Source organism: Aquarana catesbeiana, linkage group LG07 (genome assembly GCF_042186555.1).
Source record: "Aquarana catesbeiana isolate 2022-GZ linkage group LG07, ASM4218655v1, whole genome shotgun sequence".
Classification (NCBI taxonomy): Eukaryota; Metazoa; Chordata; class Amphibia; order Anura; family Ranidae; genus Aquarana; species Aquarana catesbeiana.
The window spans coordinates 236,254,250-236,268,594 of NC_133330.1; the positions used below are offsets into that span (position 1 = coordinate 236,254,250).

Consider the following 14,345-nt stretch of genomic DNA (forward strand, 5'->3'; position numbering starts at 1 on the left):
GGCATTTTAGTTTTAGTCCCATTTTAGTCTTTTGACTAAAATGTGTATTTTAGTCATTTCAGTTGTTTTAGTTTTAGTCGACTAAAATAAGATTCATTTAGTTGACTAAAATGTTTTAGTCGACGAAATTAACACTAGCTACCACCCCCTATTCACGCGCCCAGGCGCCTGAATTACAGCGGCGGGAGGTGTGTTTGAAGTACCTGATTAGAGCCATAGGCCCTAATAGGTGTCAAAAAAGGTGCACTGCGAACGTCATGCTTGTCGCTCGCAGTTCACCCAGGTGTGTTAGAACAGTGAATGAATATTCGCTTTTCTAACACTGAACCGCCAACCAGGTGCTCGGGTCTGTTACCTGTCACCTGATTGGCTGAAATGACAGGCGCTGTGAATCGCCTATGGGAGAGCCTGGGAGAAGACGTATGGAGGACACTGCTCGCTGCCGTCACCCGCTGCCCCACTGAGACAGGGTGTGTGCGCCGGGCAGATGGCGGGCAGGGGGGCGTTTCATGGCACAGTAAGTCTGCAATTGATTTTTTTTTTCAGTTTGTCTGCACCCCCAAAAAAAATTTTGAGCGCCAGCCACCACTGCTCTGCTCTATGCCCCAGGTTCTCTGGTGCTTCTGTTGCCTTGCAGTGTCAGCCAGAAGTTCAGGGAATAGGGGTAGAGGGGGCTGCAGTTTGAAATGCTCTAAATTGTAGGTGTCTCTTGGTTTTTCCAGAAGAAAACGCCTATTGTCTGTTGCTTAGCTGACCAAGTGTAATATAATTGTAGATAATGTGAGGCTCTACCCTGGACTGCAGTCTCATCACTCTCTTCATCTACCGGTACATATGTATGGCAGTTATGATGTAGGTAACACTCCCGGACAGCAGGGGGCGCTGCTCCGCTCTGATGATAATAATAGAAGCGGCGTGTTCAGTGTTGTAGTAGAGTGCGGCGGGCGCACGTGTCTCGGTGCTCGGGGCTGGCCGGCTGGTGTGTCACTATTACGCAGCACTTTTTCTTGTGGAGTCACCGTGCTCCGGCTATAACAGCGGAAGGCGGAGAGTCGCTCAGCACACCGAGGAAGGCAGCGGAACGACAAGGAGCTCACCTTCCCCCATTCATAGAGGAGACATGGGTACCGACACCGCCCGGAGCCTGCTCAGCACAGCCCGAACCCTCATCCTACACACCGGGAACCTCATGAACTGGGGCCGCCTGAAGAAGAAGTGTCCGGTCACCCCCGGCGAGGAGGTGAGACCCCCCCCTGGGACTGTCCTATACATCTCTGTCTTGTCATCTCTTATTCCTCCCACTGCCATACATAGACCGATCTCATCTGATCATTGTCCACAGACAGGTGATCAGCTCATCAATAATCACATGTGATGGGGCCTCACCCAATCATTACATTGTTTTCTATGGGAATAATATCTGCACCTTCTTCAATTTTCATTGATCATATTGTAAATCGCTGCGCAAACTTTTGGTGCAATATAAATCCTGAATAATAATGACCTGATATATATATGGTGATCATTGTCTCCTATCTGTGCCCAAAAATGTCACTCATTCAGAATTTTGTGTGTGTGTGTGTGTGTGTGTGTGTGTGTGTGTGTGTGTATATATATATATATATATATATATATATATATATATTTTTTATTATTCATACTGTAGATTTTGATACAAATAGTACAGATTTTGAAAATATATATTACATTTTTTTATATATATATATATATATAATTTTGTATGTGTGTATTGTGTCTTAGACTTTGTGTACAATAACTGTCCCTCACAATCCAATAGGAGGACACGAGGTTACAGCTGCTGCTGATTGTTGTGTTTTCTGTGCATTAAAGGGCTAAGCATGAATTACACAACACAGGGGGCGGTGCCAGCTGTCAGGGGAGGACACTCATTGGCCTGGCAGTGGACACACCCACTCATTGAATGCTCACCTACATACACATCCATCACTTCAGAACGCAGTTACTTATGCTTTCCTTAGTCATTTCCTCTCTCAGGATGACTTGCTTTTTTTTTTTTTTTTTTTTTTTTTTTTTTTGCTCGTCTTATGTTCAGCTCTTTTCTATGTCCAGGCTTCCTTTTAAACATTTACTGTTCTAAAGTGTGTGTGTGTTCTTTTAAGTTAGACCATTCATTAAAGAAGAACTCTGATCTGAACATCTAATAGATCTCCAAATTAAACGTATTAATTTGTTTTGGAAGTTAATATTCAATGTAGAGATTTCCTAATCCAGAGAGAATTAATCGTTGCCTGTTCCCATCCTGCATAAACCTGGCACTGGCATGAGAATGCAAAGTTTGCTTATCTCGTCGCATGTGTTTTTTTTTTTTTTTTCAGTAGGTTGATCATTTTCTCATAATATAAAAAAGGGCCGTGACCTCTTATATGTTGTGCAAGCTTGCATGCCTGTGTGCACAGCGGACAACTCAGTGCCACCTTATCTTGGGGATGCAATGTACAATTTTATAAATATCAAATTTTCCAGCCTGACCAATAAACGGTTATATTAAAGCTGGCCAATGCATGTGCTGTTAGTCGGTGCTCCTTGCTAGCAACATAATCAAAAATCAGTGGCGGGTGATTGTCCGACCACACTGCTTAGCTTCAACACCACTTGGAAAAATAGGACAAGGTCTTGTATGCAGGATTAAATTAGGTGGCGACTGGGGAGGCCGCTTTAAAAGGGAGGTATAGGGTACAGACTTTTTTCTGAATCCTACTTACCTAGGTGGATACAGCATCGGTCCCCCGCCGCCTCTAACACTGAGAACTGAGCGATCTAACACCGCAGATCACTCGGTTCTCACAGCCCCCCCAACAGAGAGCTGGTGACTGTCAGACACCTCTCTGCTCTGCCCCCTTATCGCTCACTGGAGCGCTGAGCTGTGGAGGCAGCGGCCGTCTCGGGTTTTCAGTGGTTTGCTGAAGTGGGTGCCAGTCCAGGCATGTGGACAGATCTCAACCCCGGTGTCGCGATCTGGACCGGCTCTGTGACATCAGCGGACTTTAGCTCACTGTATGCTGAAAACGGGTCACAGGAGTGCAAACCGGACTGCAGACCTGTAAACCATAGGAGAAGTACAGCCAAACAGGCTTTGGCTGTACTCCTTTTTTTTAAAGTGTAAATCCAGCCAAAACCTTTAACTTTTTCTAGAATAAAGAATGCTTAGAATCCCTGTCAGGTTTCACAGCACCAGGGACTCCTTTTGATGGGTTTTTCCATTACTTCCGGTCTACTAAAACGACCGTTATCACTTGGACAGAAAGTGAAGGAAAATCTGAACGTCAATTCCCTAGCACAGCCCCTTGGTGCTGGGGGTAAATGTTTTATATAGTGTCACCTGAGCGAGAGCTCGGAGTCTTCCGGGGCTGCTGACATCACTTCCAAGATGGTGATACCCTGCAGCAGTCTCAGAGCTTTTAGTTCTCTACATAAGGGAGGCTATTTACAGGCAAATAGTTAGCATACAATATATAAAATGCACATATAATCTTAAAATAACTTTGAAATGACTGGATTGGTGACAAGCTCTTTTAAAACACACTTCAGTTCCGTTATGGGAGCACAGATTGTCACTGTAAACAAACTGCCAGTAATATAAAAATGTATATGTATGTGATCCGGTGCACAGGTGCCACTCTGTAGCAGTAAAACTGCTATAAGGCGAACCTTTAAGCAGTTAAAGTCACAGCGTTCCCATTTTGATCTGTATTTAACCTACCAAGCATGGAACTGAAAGATATTTTTTAAAGTCAACAAGTTGTCAAACTGGCTGAAATCTTGAGGATTTTTCATAAATGGCCCCATGGTAAACAGGCGCAGCTCCTATAAAAGCTGAATTCTGTATATACAATGCCTAAAGTTGGCCATACTCTAGAAGTTTGGTTGTTTTTTTTTTTTTTTTTTTTTTTTGTTACATTAACATTTGTACGAAAATTGTCAGTACATTTTGATGACTTGACAAATGATCTTTGAAAGCATTTCAAAATTTTATTTGTTTTTGGAATGAATTGACTTTTCAAGAGGAAAATAAGTCACGGTTAGAAATTCATTGGTTTGAGAGAAATTGTCCGTCCTGATCCTTAATTCTCAGCACTGCGGTAGAAAACAAACATCAGTTTGACTCCACTAACAATAAGAAAATAGAATGAACATTCTGGAAACAAAAAACTGCAAACTAAATTCTGCCAGCTTAAGAGCAGTGTGTGAATGTTGTCTGCTGTGGTCTTTTGCACGCCCTTAAACATCTGTATGTTTGCTTATTCTCTATGGGATGACAATCTGTAATAATACAATTGTAATGAATGTTGACTAATAAGTGTAGTTGTTACAAATACTTTTTATGAATATTTTATCCTAAAGCAGTACTTTTTTCTTTACAGTTGGGAGATTGCATCAGGATTACACTGAGTGAATGGAGCTCGAAGGCCAGTCCAGAACATATACAGGTAATATTGTTGACATCTGGGCTCATAATCTTGTGGATGAATGATCCAAATTTTATAGCGGTTTCTGTTTAACAGTTTCATAGCCTCATAACCCTGGAGACTGGCCACAAGTTATGTTTATGGTCTCCTTTTTTCTCCTGGTGCCTCACCATCCCTGCAGATATTTTCATGTCTCAAGGAACCGCTGCTAAATTTATTTTAGCTATTGTTCACGGTACATTTGCAGGGTCAGTAAGTTTTAAATGTATTAATACTTGAAAGATTGTAGTGTACCTAGCAAATTTTAACACCCAAAACTCTCCCCTGCTTTCTAACAAAAAATTGTTTCAATCATGAAATGAAACCAACGGTGAAATTGTACCCCTCACATTGGTGGTTAATAGAAAAGCGTCCACTTATATCGGTAGTGTGTTTTTAATGGTTCTATACATCGGTGGCCAGTAGACGGACCATCTATATTAATGGCGATTTAGAATTCGGACACTACATTGTTGACCAGTGGAAAAATTGCCCCCTTGCCAACAGTTAAAAAGATAATTGGTATCAGTGGTTACTGGGAGTTAGAAACTTCATTGATCAAAGAATCCCTAGCAACCTGTGGTGGAACCCCAGTTGTGAAGCCTCGTCCTTGATCTTCGGTGGGGAGAAACTGATTTGGGACCAGGCCTGGCAGTCAGGAAGACTGTGGTTACTTGAAGTCCTGTAAGGGAGGCAGGAGCTCTCCCAGGGACATGGTGTGGTACATACCCTGCCGCACAGTTCGCCACCCCAGCTTCACTGAGTGCTGGAGGAAGATCCGAGGGCCCACTATTGCATCCACAGGGTTGCAGCAGGAAGGAAGCTCCGCTCTCCCTGTACACGGGCAAGCCGCAATTGGAACCAGGTGGGCTGAGCGGCGGGTAATGTAATTTCCGGTGGAGAGCAGATGCTTCCCTTTGACCCGTGACTTCTGGTTCCTGGTCGTGGGGCTGATAGTGGGCCGGTCGCAGTCTGGAGAGGATTCGGGAACGCGGCACAGGCAGCGTGAGACTCCACAAGCCGCAACCACAGGTGCAGGTCATATCTGGAGCGGACGCCCAGACAGCGCACAGCGATGATAGCTCCAGCCATCCTAAGGTAAGAGCACCCTGGGGAAGGGTCCACTCCATCTAGGATTTCCCCCCCCCTCTACGAATGGTTCCTGGTAGTGGTGGGGGCCTCTGGGTGGTGGTGGTGGGGGGGGGGGGGGGGGGTTTGGATCCTTACTTGTTAAAAGGGTCTAGTACACTCCCAACGGGTTGTATCATATGTGGAAAGCTGATGTTTATTTTTCTTGCATGTATTTCAGAAAGTTACTGAAAAGTCAAGATCCTCACATAGCTCTAGGAGTGCGCCTCTTGTAGGGACACCCTAGGGGAATCTTGGACAAAAGTATTGTGCAAGGACTGGTATAGATGCTTTAGTCAGAGAGAGGGCATCAGAGCAGGAAGCGGGGTTAGCAGCTTCATTGAAAGAACTTTCTTCCACCTTTTTCAGTCTTTCAAATCTTTGTGTTTGAAGGTTTTCAGCTTCCTACTAATCTCTCAACTGCATCCCAAAGTACAACCCCCTCCACAAGCACAGGGCTCTGCATCTTCCCAACCGACTGCCACGGAAGATGGCTCTACTGGGGCCTCCAGAGAGGAGGCTAGGGAACAGCCGGATAGTGCCACCTCTGGTTCCCAGGAGGGAGAGGACCGGGATGGTGAGTCCAGGAAACCCTCAAGATATAAACTGTCACTGGAAGAGGTAGAGGACCTCTTGGGGGCAATTCATACCACCCCTGTAATTCAAGCGGACAAAAAAGCCCTGACACTCCACGACCAAATATATAGGGGCTTGGGGGAACAGAAAAATAAGGTTTTCCTAGTCCATGAGGTCCTAGTAGAAACTGTAAAGGAGTGGCAGGATCCTGAGCGGAAACTTTTTTTTTTTTTTTTTTTTTTTCTCCAGACCTTTGAAAAGAAGGTTCCCATTTTTCAGAAGATCCATCGTCCATCTGGAATAAGAACCCCACACTGGATGCTGCCTTCTCCCGGGTCTTCAGACATACAGACTTGGCCTTCGACGATATGGGGGCTCTGGCAAATATTATAGACAAGAGTATAGATTCTCCCCCTAAAAAAAAAAAGACCTGGGAATCAACTATAGGGAATTTGAAGCCGGAAATGGCTGTCACAGTAGTGGCCCGTAATCTGGAACATTGGCTTTCCCAAATTCAGGCCCATAGTGAAGCGGGAACTGCCAAGGAGACTATATTGTCATCTTTTCCTACTATTTTGTGAGGAGTGGCATATATAGCGAATGCATCTGCAGAGGCTGTTCGTATGTCGGCCAGAAACGCGGCTCTAGCCAACTCGGCCAGAAGAGCCCTTTGGCTAAAAACATGGCTGAGCGATAGTGCCTCTAAGATCAATCTGTGTAGGATCCCGCTGACAGCAGATCTACTGTTTTGGCCCAGGTTTAGAAGCTGTGCTATACCGCACAGCAGACAAGAAGAAATCCTTGTGCAAAGAGGGGATAGGTATGGCGCTACTCTTATTAAGAGGTGACCTACAACCTCTAAATGCTTGAGGGGTGTGTGTCACGGGTGAATTTAGTGCAAAAAGTGACAGTAGTGCAGAAAATTAAATATCTATATATTCACAAAAATCTACAAAAAAATCCTACTATGTAAACTTCCTAACCGCTTCTATATAGTACATATTGTTATGTTCAAACGAAAATAGAATAAACACAATCCTGTGCAAAACCTGCAATTCAAAGTGACATTTCTGTGCAAAAAAAATCCAACATATGACTGGTGTATATTGCTGTGAAACTGGGTTCAGAATTATGCATATACCGTTCTTAAACCCAGGTGTATTTAAAAAAAAAAAAAAAAAAAAAAAAAAAAAAAGTCCAATAAAGTGACAAATGTGCTTCTTTAAATTGTTCTGTGCTTCTTGGAAAACAGTGCTCCATAAGAAACGAACTCACCGCTATTATTCACCCAACAAGGAGGTATTTCACCTTCACAGTATGAGCCACTGTGGAGTGGGAGGAAACTTCCTGTCCTGTGTTCTCCAAGTGCCTCCTTGTCTGCGATGTAAGTGGTCTCCTCACTGTTAACCTCCTTTAGATGTTGCCCACATGTAGAGAGGAAAGAGACTCCATAGTGTGATACCGTACAAATATCCAAAAATTTATTAATACTGATGGGTACTCACATTTATTAAAAATCATTAAAAGCGAAAACTGTTTAAAAACAGGAAACCTGAACGATCTGCGCTCCGCGTCTTGAAACCGGACGTGATGCATTAATGCTGTATAGTCCCTCCCTACGTGTTTCGTCAATGGGACATCATCTGGAGCAGTGCCATCCTGCTACACCATCTGGTTTTTATATGGTATGAGGTGGCTCCTAAATTGATGGCTATGTGACCGTGGCCATTTTTGGTTAGTCCAGGCTTCGGCATGGCGAATGCTATTGCTAGTAGTGTGATTTAAAATGCCAATAGACAACACTACTCCAATATGACGAGGGATAATTTTAAAAGGACTACTTAACTCCAAGTTGTAACGGACACACCGCATAATACCAAAATTCATATCATAATACACAATATTACAAAATTAAATTTAAGTTAAAAAATGGGTAAGAAATATGATTGCATTATGGTATTCTGTTGGACTAGATGTAAAAAAATTGTTAGAGGATGTATAGTGACATCCGAAGGTGAATATAAGGGAAAAGAGGGTGGTATTGCGATAAAGGCAAAAAAATTGCCAGAAAATTGCATAAAGTCGCAAATTGCAAAAAAGTTGCTAAAATATGTAAAGTGCATTTATATATACAAAAAATGCCTTCATCATTCAGAATAGTGTAATGGTGTTTTACTAGTGGCTTAACTTAGCTTAAAGGTGGAAAGGATGTATATTGTAGTAACAGGTCATGAGAAATCGGGGAAAAAAGAGAGGGTGGTATTGCGGCGAAAGTGCCAAAAATTGCAAAAAAAATCGCATAAAGCCGCAAATAGCTAAAATTGCTGAGAAATGTCAAATGTATCACGTGCGTACAGAAATGCTTTAAAAACATATGATAAAGACCATAGTTGATAAGGGAACCCTTTTGTCGACAAAAGGAGATAAAATTAGAAGTTGGTGAGGAAGCAGTTTAAATCTATGTCAAAGTTCAGTCCTTTAGGCTGAAGGGTGTCTAAAGTAAAGATCCACCTGGTCTCATTTTGGAGGAGTGTTTTTGTTTGTTTTTTTTTTTGTTTGTTTTTTTTTCTTTTATTATCTCCTCTCCAATGTCCCTTTTTTATCTTGTCTATACCATAAAAAAATTAGACCAGATGGGTCCTCATTGTGGCACTCTTTAAAGTGTCTGTCTGGATACACCGTGTTTTGTAAAGCCTGTTTTGATATTGTTTGTGTTCCCTAATTCTGACGATTAAGGGTCTGGTATTTCTGCCCACATATTACTTGTGGCAAGGGCATTCCAGAACATATGTGACGTGTGCTGGTCCACGTTATTAACTCCTTCCCCTTTTTTTTTTTTTTTTTTTTTTTTTTTTTTTTTTTTTATTCTTTCTCTGTAGTAAGATCTAAAAGCCTCTTTCGTTCCGTTCTGGTTTTTTTTTTTTTTTTTTTTTTTTTTTTTTTTTTTTTTTTTTTTTTTTTTTTTTTTTGCTTTTTCTGCAGGAAAGACACTTTCCACATTTAAAAAATCCTTTTAGATCTTTGGAAATCTTGATTTGTTTACGGGGATCTAGTGCATTGTGCACCAACCTATTTCTTAGAGCAGGAGCACTTCTGTAAATGAGGGTTTATTTGGAAGTAAGTTTCTTAAAATGTTGTCCGACTATAGAACAGGCCAGTGTTATGTGGTGGTGTGTGGGGGTTTTTTTTTTTTTGTTTTTTTTGTTTTTTTTTTTTTTTAGTTAGAACCTTTTCTACTAATTTTATGTTGTCGGCTGAAACCTGTGAGGAAGGCCATCTCGTTTGTACCAATGATTTTTCTCATTCTTCTGCTCTATCATGATATTTATGTCCATTGCTTTCATTTGATTCTTTAGGGATTCCAGGTTCTTCTTTTTGTATCCCTTTTTCCTCGCAATGAGTGTATTGGCCTGGTAATCCCTCGTCATGTTGCGGAGTAGTGTTGTCTATTGGCATTTTAAGTCGCACTACTAGCAATAGCATCCGCCATGCCGAAGCCTGGACTAACCAAAAATGGCCGCGGTCACATGGCCATCAATTTAGGACACACCTCATACCATATAAAAACCGGATGGTGTAGCAGGATGGCACAGCTCCAGATGATGTCCCATTGATGAAACGCGTAGGGTGGAACTATACAGCGTCATTGCATCACTACTGGTTTCGAGCCGTGGAGCGCGGATCGCTCTGGTTTCCTGTTTTTAAACACTGTTTTCTCTTTTAATGATTTTTATTAAATGTGAGTAGCCATCAGTATTACATTTTTAGATATTTTATACAGTATTACACAATGGAGTCTCTTTCCTCTCTACATGTGGGCAACATCTAAGAGGTTAACAGTGAGGAGACCACATACATCGCAGACAAGGAGGCACTTGGAGAACACAGGACAGGAAGTTTCCTCCCACTCCACAGGCTACACAGTAACTCATACTGTGAAGGTGAAATACCTCCTTGTGGGGTGAATAGTGGTAAGTGCATTTCTTATGGGGCACTGTTTTCCAAGAAGCACAGAACAATTTTGAAGGAGCACATTGTCACTTTATTGCACTTTTTTTATACACCAGGGTTTAAGGACGGTATATGCATATTTCTGAACCCAGTTTCACAGCAACAATATACACCAGTTATATATGTTGGATTCATTTATTTAATTTTTTTTTTTTGTTAGAAATGTCATTTTTGAATTGCAGGTTTTGCACAGGATTGTGTTTTTATTTTATTTTCGCTTGAACATCACAATATGTAATTAAAAAAAAAAAAAATACATACATACATACAGTTAGGAAGTTTACACAGTAGGATTTTTGATTTTTTTTTTTTTTTTTGTTTAATATACAAATATATTTTCTGCACTTTTGTCAATTTTTGCACTAAATTTACCCGTGACACACACCCATTAAGTATTTAGAGGTTTGTAGGTCACCTCTTAACCACTTGCCGACCGCCGCACGACGATGTACGTCCAAACTTTGAAGGGGTATATCGTTGTTATGGCAGCAGCTAGCTGCCATAAGCCCGGTATCCCCGTTTTTCATGTGGCGGCCGGCTTTCAGATAAAAGTGGTCCCTGCGGTGGATTTGCCGCGAGATCACTTTTATCGGTGGAGGGGGGGGGGCCTCCCGCCGCGATCCGGTGCCCTCAGCCGCTTACCGGAGCCGTCCGTAGCGGCGGAGGCGATCGCATCCTGTGCCTGGAGAGGAGTGAGGCTAAGATGGCGCCCACTCGTCTCCATGACACTGCTGGGCGGAAGCAACGAGCTCGTGCACAGAAGCGAACGCATACGCGAGTAGCGCCCCCATATGAAAACAGTGGTCAAACCACACGTGAGGTATTGCCGCGACCGGTAGAGCGAGAGCAATAATTCTAGCCCTAGACCTCCTCTGTACCGCAAAATATGCAACCTGTAGAATCTCGCCTATGGAGATTTTTGAGGGTAAAAGTTTGATGCCATTCCACGAGTGGGCGCAATTTTGAAGCGTGACAATTTACTTGGCGTAACATTATATTTGACAATATAAAAAAAAATTGGGCTAACTTTACTGTTGTCTTATGTTAACTTTTTTGAAGAAAAAAAAAAAATATATATATATATTTTTTTTTTTTTCTCTAGGGTGTTAGAACCCCCAAATATTATATATCGTTTTTCTTCTAAGTAATTTTCTAGCAAAAAAAACAGTTTTAAACATGTAAACACCTAAAATCCAAAACGAGGCTGGTCCTTAAATGGTTAAGAGCAGTGCCATACCTATCCCCTCCTTTTCACATTTCTTCTAGATTCACCTTAGGGTGAATTTATTGATAGAGGCTGCAGCTCCTCATTTTTCATTTTCACCATAAGCGCGGGGGTCTAACTTTTTTTTTTTTTTCACAAGAAGAAATCCTTCCTGGTGAAACATAAACCCCCAGTTCAGACAAAGGGGTTTCGTCCACAGAAGCGAAGGGAGGGGGTGGGCCTTCCTCCTTTAGTTGGAAGCTGTTTCCCCCAGTCATTTTATCCTGGGATCATAAGGAGTAGTACCGCCTAGAATTTACAATACCAGCTAGAGGTCGACCGATATATCGGCCGATATTTGGCTTTTTTTACTTAATCGGCATCGGCCGATTGTGCTGATAAAAAAAGCCGATTCAGCGGGACTTGCAAATGACTTCTGTAATAGAAGTCAATTGCAAGTTGTCTGATGTTTTCTTCTCTCCTCCCTGGGCAGCCTGCCAAGTCTGATAAGAAGATACATTGTATCTCTTTCAGGTTCTTTTATCAATAGACTGAACTCCTTGGAGAAGTTCTCAGTTTAACCATTTAAAGACTAAATCTTTTCTGACACTTGTTGCTTACAAGTAAAATTCCTGTATTTTCTGCTAGAAAATCACTTAGAACCCCCAAACATTATATATATATATATATATATATATATATTTTTTTTTAGCAGAGACCCTAGGGAATAAAATAGCGGTTGTTGCAATATTTTATGTCACACGGTATTTGCGCAGCGGTCTTTCAAACGCAAATTTTAAAAAATACACTAATGAAATTAAAAAAAAAAAAAAGCAGTAAAGTTAGCCCATTTTTTTTCGTCCAAAAGTTTTGATTACCTGTTTTTGTGTATTTAATATTTAAGATATAGTTATTTTTTTTAAATCTAAATTCTACATACAAGTGAACTGATTGGAGGTTTGTTTTGTTTAATGTTTAAATATAAAAAAATTTCTGTATTACTTAAGGCTGCTTTCACACTGGAGTGGGCATGCGTTGACGGTAAAACGCTGTTAATTTTAGCGGCGCTTTACCGTCATTTTAGCGGCGCTATTCGGCTGCTAGCGGGGCACTTATAACCCAGCTAGCGGCCGAAGAAGGGGTTAAATGCGCCCCTGAAGCGCTGCTGCCGAAACGCTTTGCAGGCGCTTCGGCAGCAGTGCGCATTCATTTCAATGGGCAGGAGTGGTGGAGGAGCGGTATACACCGCTCCAAAGATGCTGCTTGCAGGACTTTTTTTTTTTTTTTTACATCCTGCCAGCGCATCACCTCGTGTGAAAGCACTCAAGCTTACACACAGACTGCAGGGGAGCCCTTTTTACAGGCGCTATTTTTAGCCCAAAAGCGCCTGAAAAACGCCCCAGTGTGTAAGGGGTCTAACTGTTAGATTTTATGAGATGAAGGGAAAAAAATAAAAAAATCGGCCTAATATATCGGCCCAAAAAAATCGGCATCATATATCGGCCATCAGCCACCGCGATTTCTAAATATCGGCTTTGGCATCGGCTAGAGAAAAACCCATATCGGTCGACCTCTAATACCAACCCCACGCAGACTCCTCGTCACACACCTTCCCAAGTGTGCGGCAAAAACTGAGGCCCTACGAGGGGCATTAAAGGATCTAGAGGAACAGAACGTGGTTTGCAGAGTTCCAAAAGGGGTGGAGGGGGGGGGGGGGGGGGGGGCTTTTATTCACACATTTTTGTAGTAAAAAAAGCCATCTGGAAAATGCAGATTGATCCTGAACCAGTCGATTTTCCTACAAAAGGTTCCGTATGGAATCGATCTTTACAGTCAGAGCCTTGCTACCGCAGAACTGTTACATGGTTTCACTAGATCTCAGGGATGCCTACCTCCACATCCCTATCGGGGAAACTTTCCAGAACTTTCTCCATCTAGAAGCGAGCGTAGAAGGAGAAACAACCCACTATACAGTTTCAGCCACTTCCATTCGGCCTATCCACGTCACCCCGAATATTCACAAAGGTCGTGATAGAAGCCATGGCCTTTCTGCGAATCAGAGTCTCAATTATTGCATATCTAGATGACCTGCTCCTCTTTGCAGTATCTCCAGAACAGCTAACCAGAGATCTTGTTCTGACAAAGGAAACCCTGACAGGGCTGGTGTGGCTGCTGAACCTGGAAAAGTCCAGCCTGATTCCATCTCAGCGCATTACCTACCTAGGGTACCTGCTAGACTTCACTTAGTTGAGTTTTTCTCCCGGAAGAAAACGTACAGAGATTGGACAAGGCAGTAGCCTCTCTCCAAAACAACCAGTAGGTCTCCATAAGGTCAGCAATGTCAACTCTGGGTCTGCTAACGTCAAGGGGTTACATTTTCGGCCCCTACAAGCCTTTGTCCTAAAAGTGTGGGATCACAGTCAGGAGTTTAGACACCGTTCTATGTGTTCCTTCTCGGGTAAAAAGATCCCTCTGGTGGTTGAAGAAAATGGTAAACCTGTTGCTGGGGCGTCTGGCTAATCCCGTTCTCCAGGATGGTAACCACAGATGTAAAAACTGGGGCGCACACTTGGGAACCCTACTGGCGCAGGGCACCTGGAGAGATGAGCTCAAAAGGTCATCCAATTGGAAAGAACAAAAAGCTGTCGGGTTGGCACTCAAGGCCTTCAGGAGGGAACTTCAGGGCCACCACATTCAAGTGTGCTCAGACAATTCTTCAGTTGTCGCTTATGTAAATGAGCAAGGCGGCACGACGAGTGGAATCCTGTTAGCCCTAGCAAAAGAAGTGCTGAACTGGGCCGAGGCCAATGCACTCTCCCTATCGGGGGTGTTTCTAAGGGGGGGGGGGGGGAGCGTGGTGGCAGACTTTCTCAGCAGAAAGCAGCTGAGGGGGCGCAATTGAGTCCTCAACCAGGAGGTCTCCAGCGTTGTATATCCAA

General features: G+C 42.7%; 1 protein-coding gene across 1 annotated transcript in view; it reads left to right on the forward strand.

The window, feature by feature from the left end:
* Window positions 1-943: 943 nt before the first annotated feature.
* The window catches only part of GCLM (glutamate-cysteine ligase modifier subunit), a 51,190-nt gene continuing 37,788 nt past the window's right edge, over window positions 944-14,345 (forward strand). Inside the window, exons 1-2 of the mRNA XM_073593115.1 lie at window positions 944-1,240; window positions 4,404-4,469. Of these exons, the coding sequence (XP_073449216.1) occupies window positions 1,121-1,240; window positions 4,404-4,469 (186 nt within the window). The 5' untranslated portion in view covers window positions 944-1,120. The remainder of the gene's footprint in view (window positions 1,241-4,403; window positions 4,470-14,345) is intronic.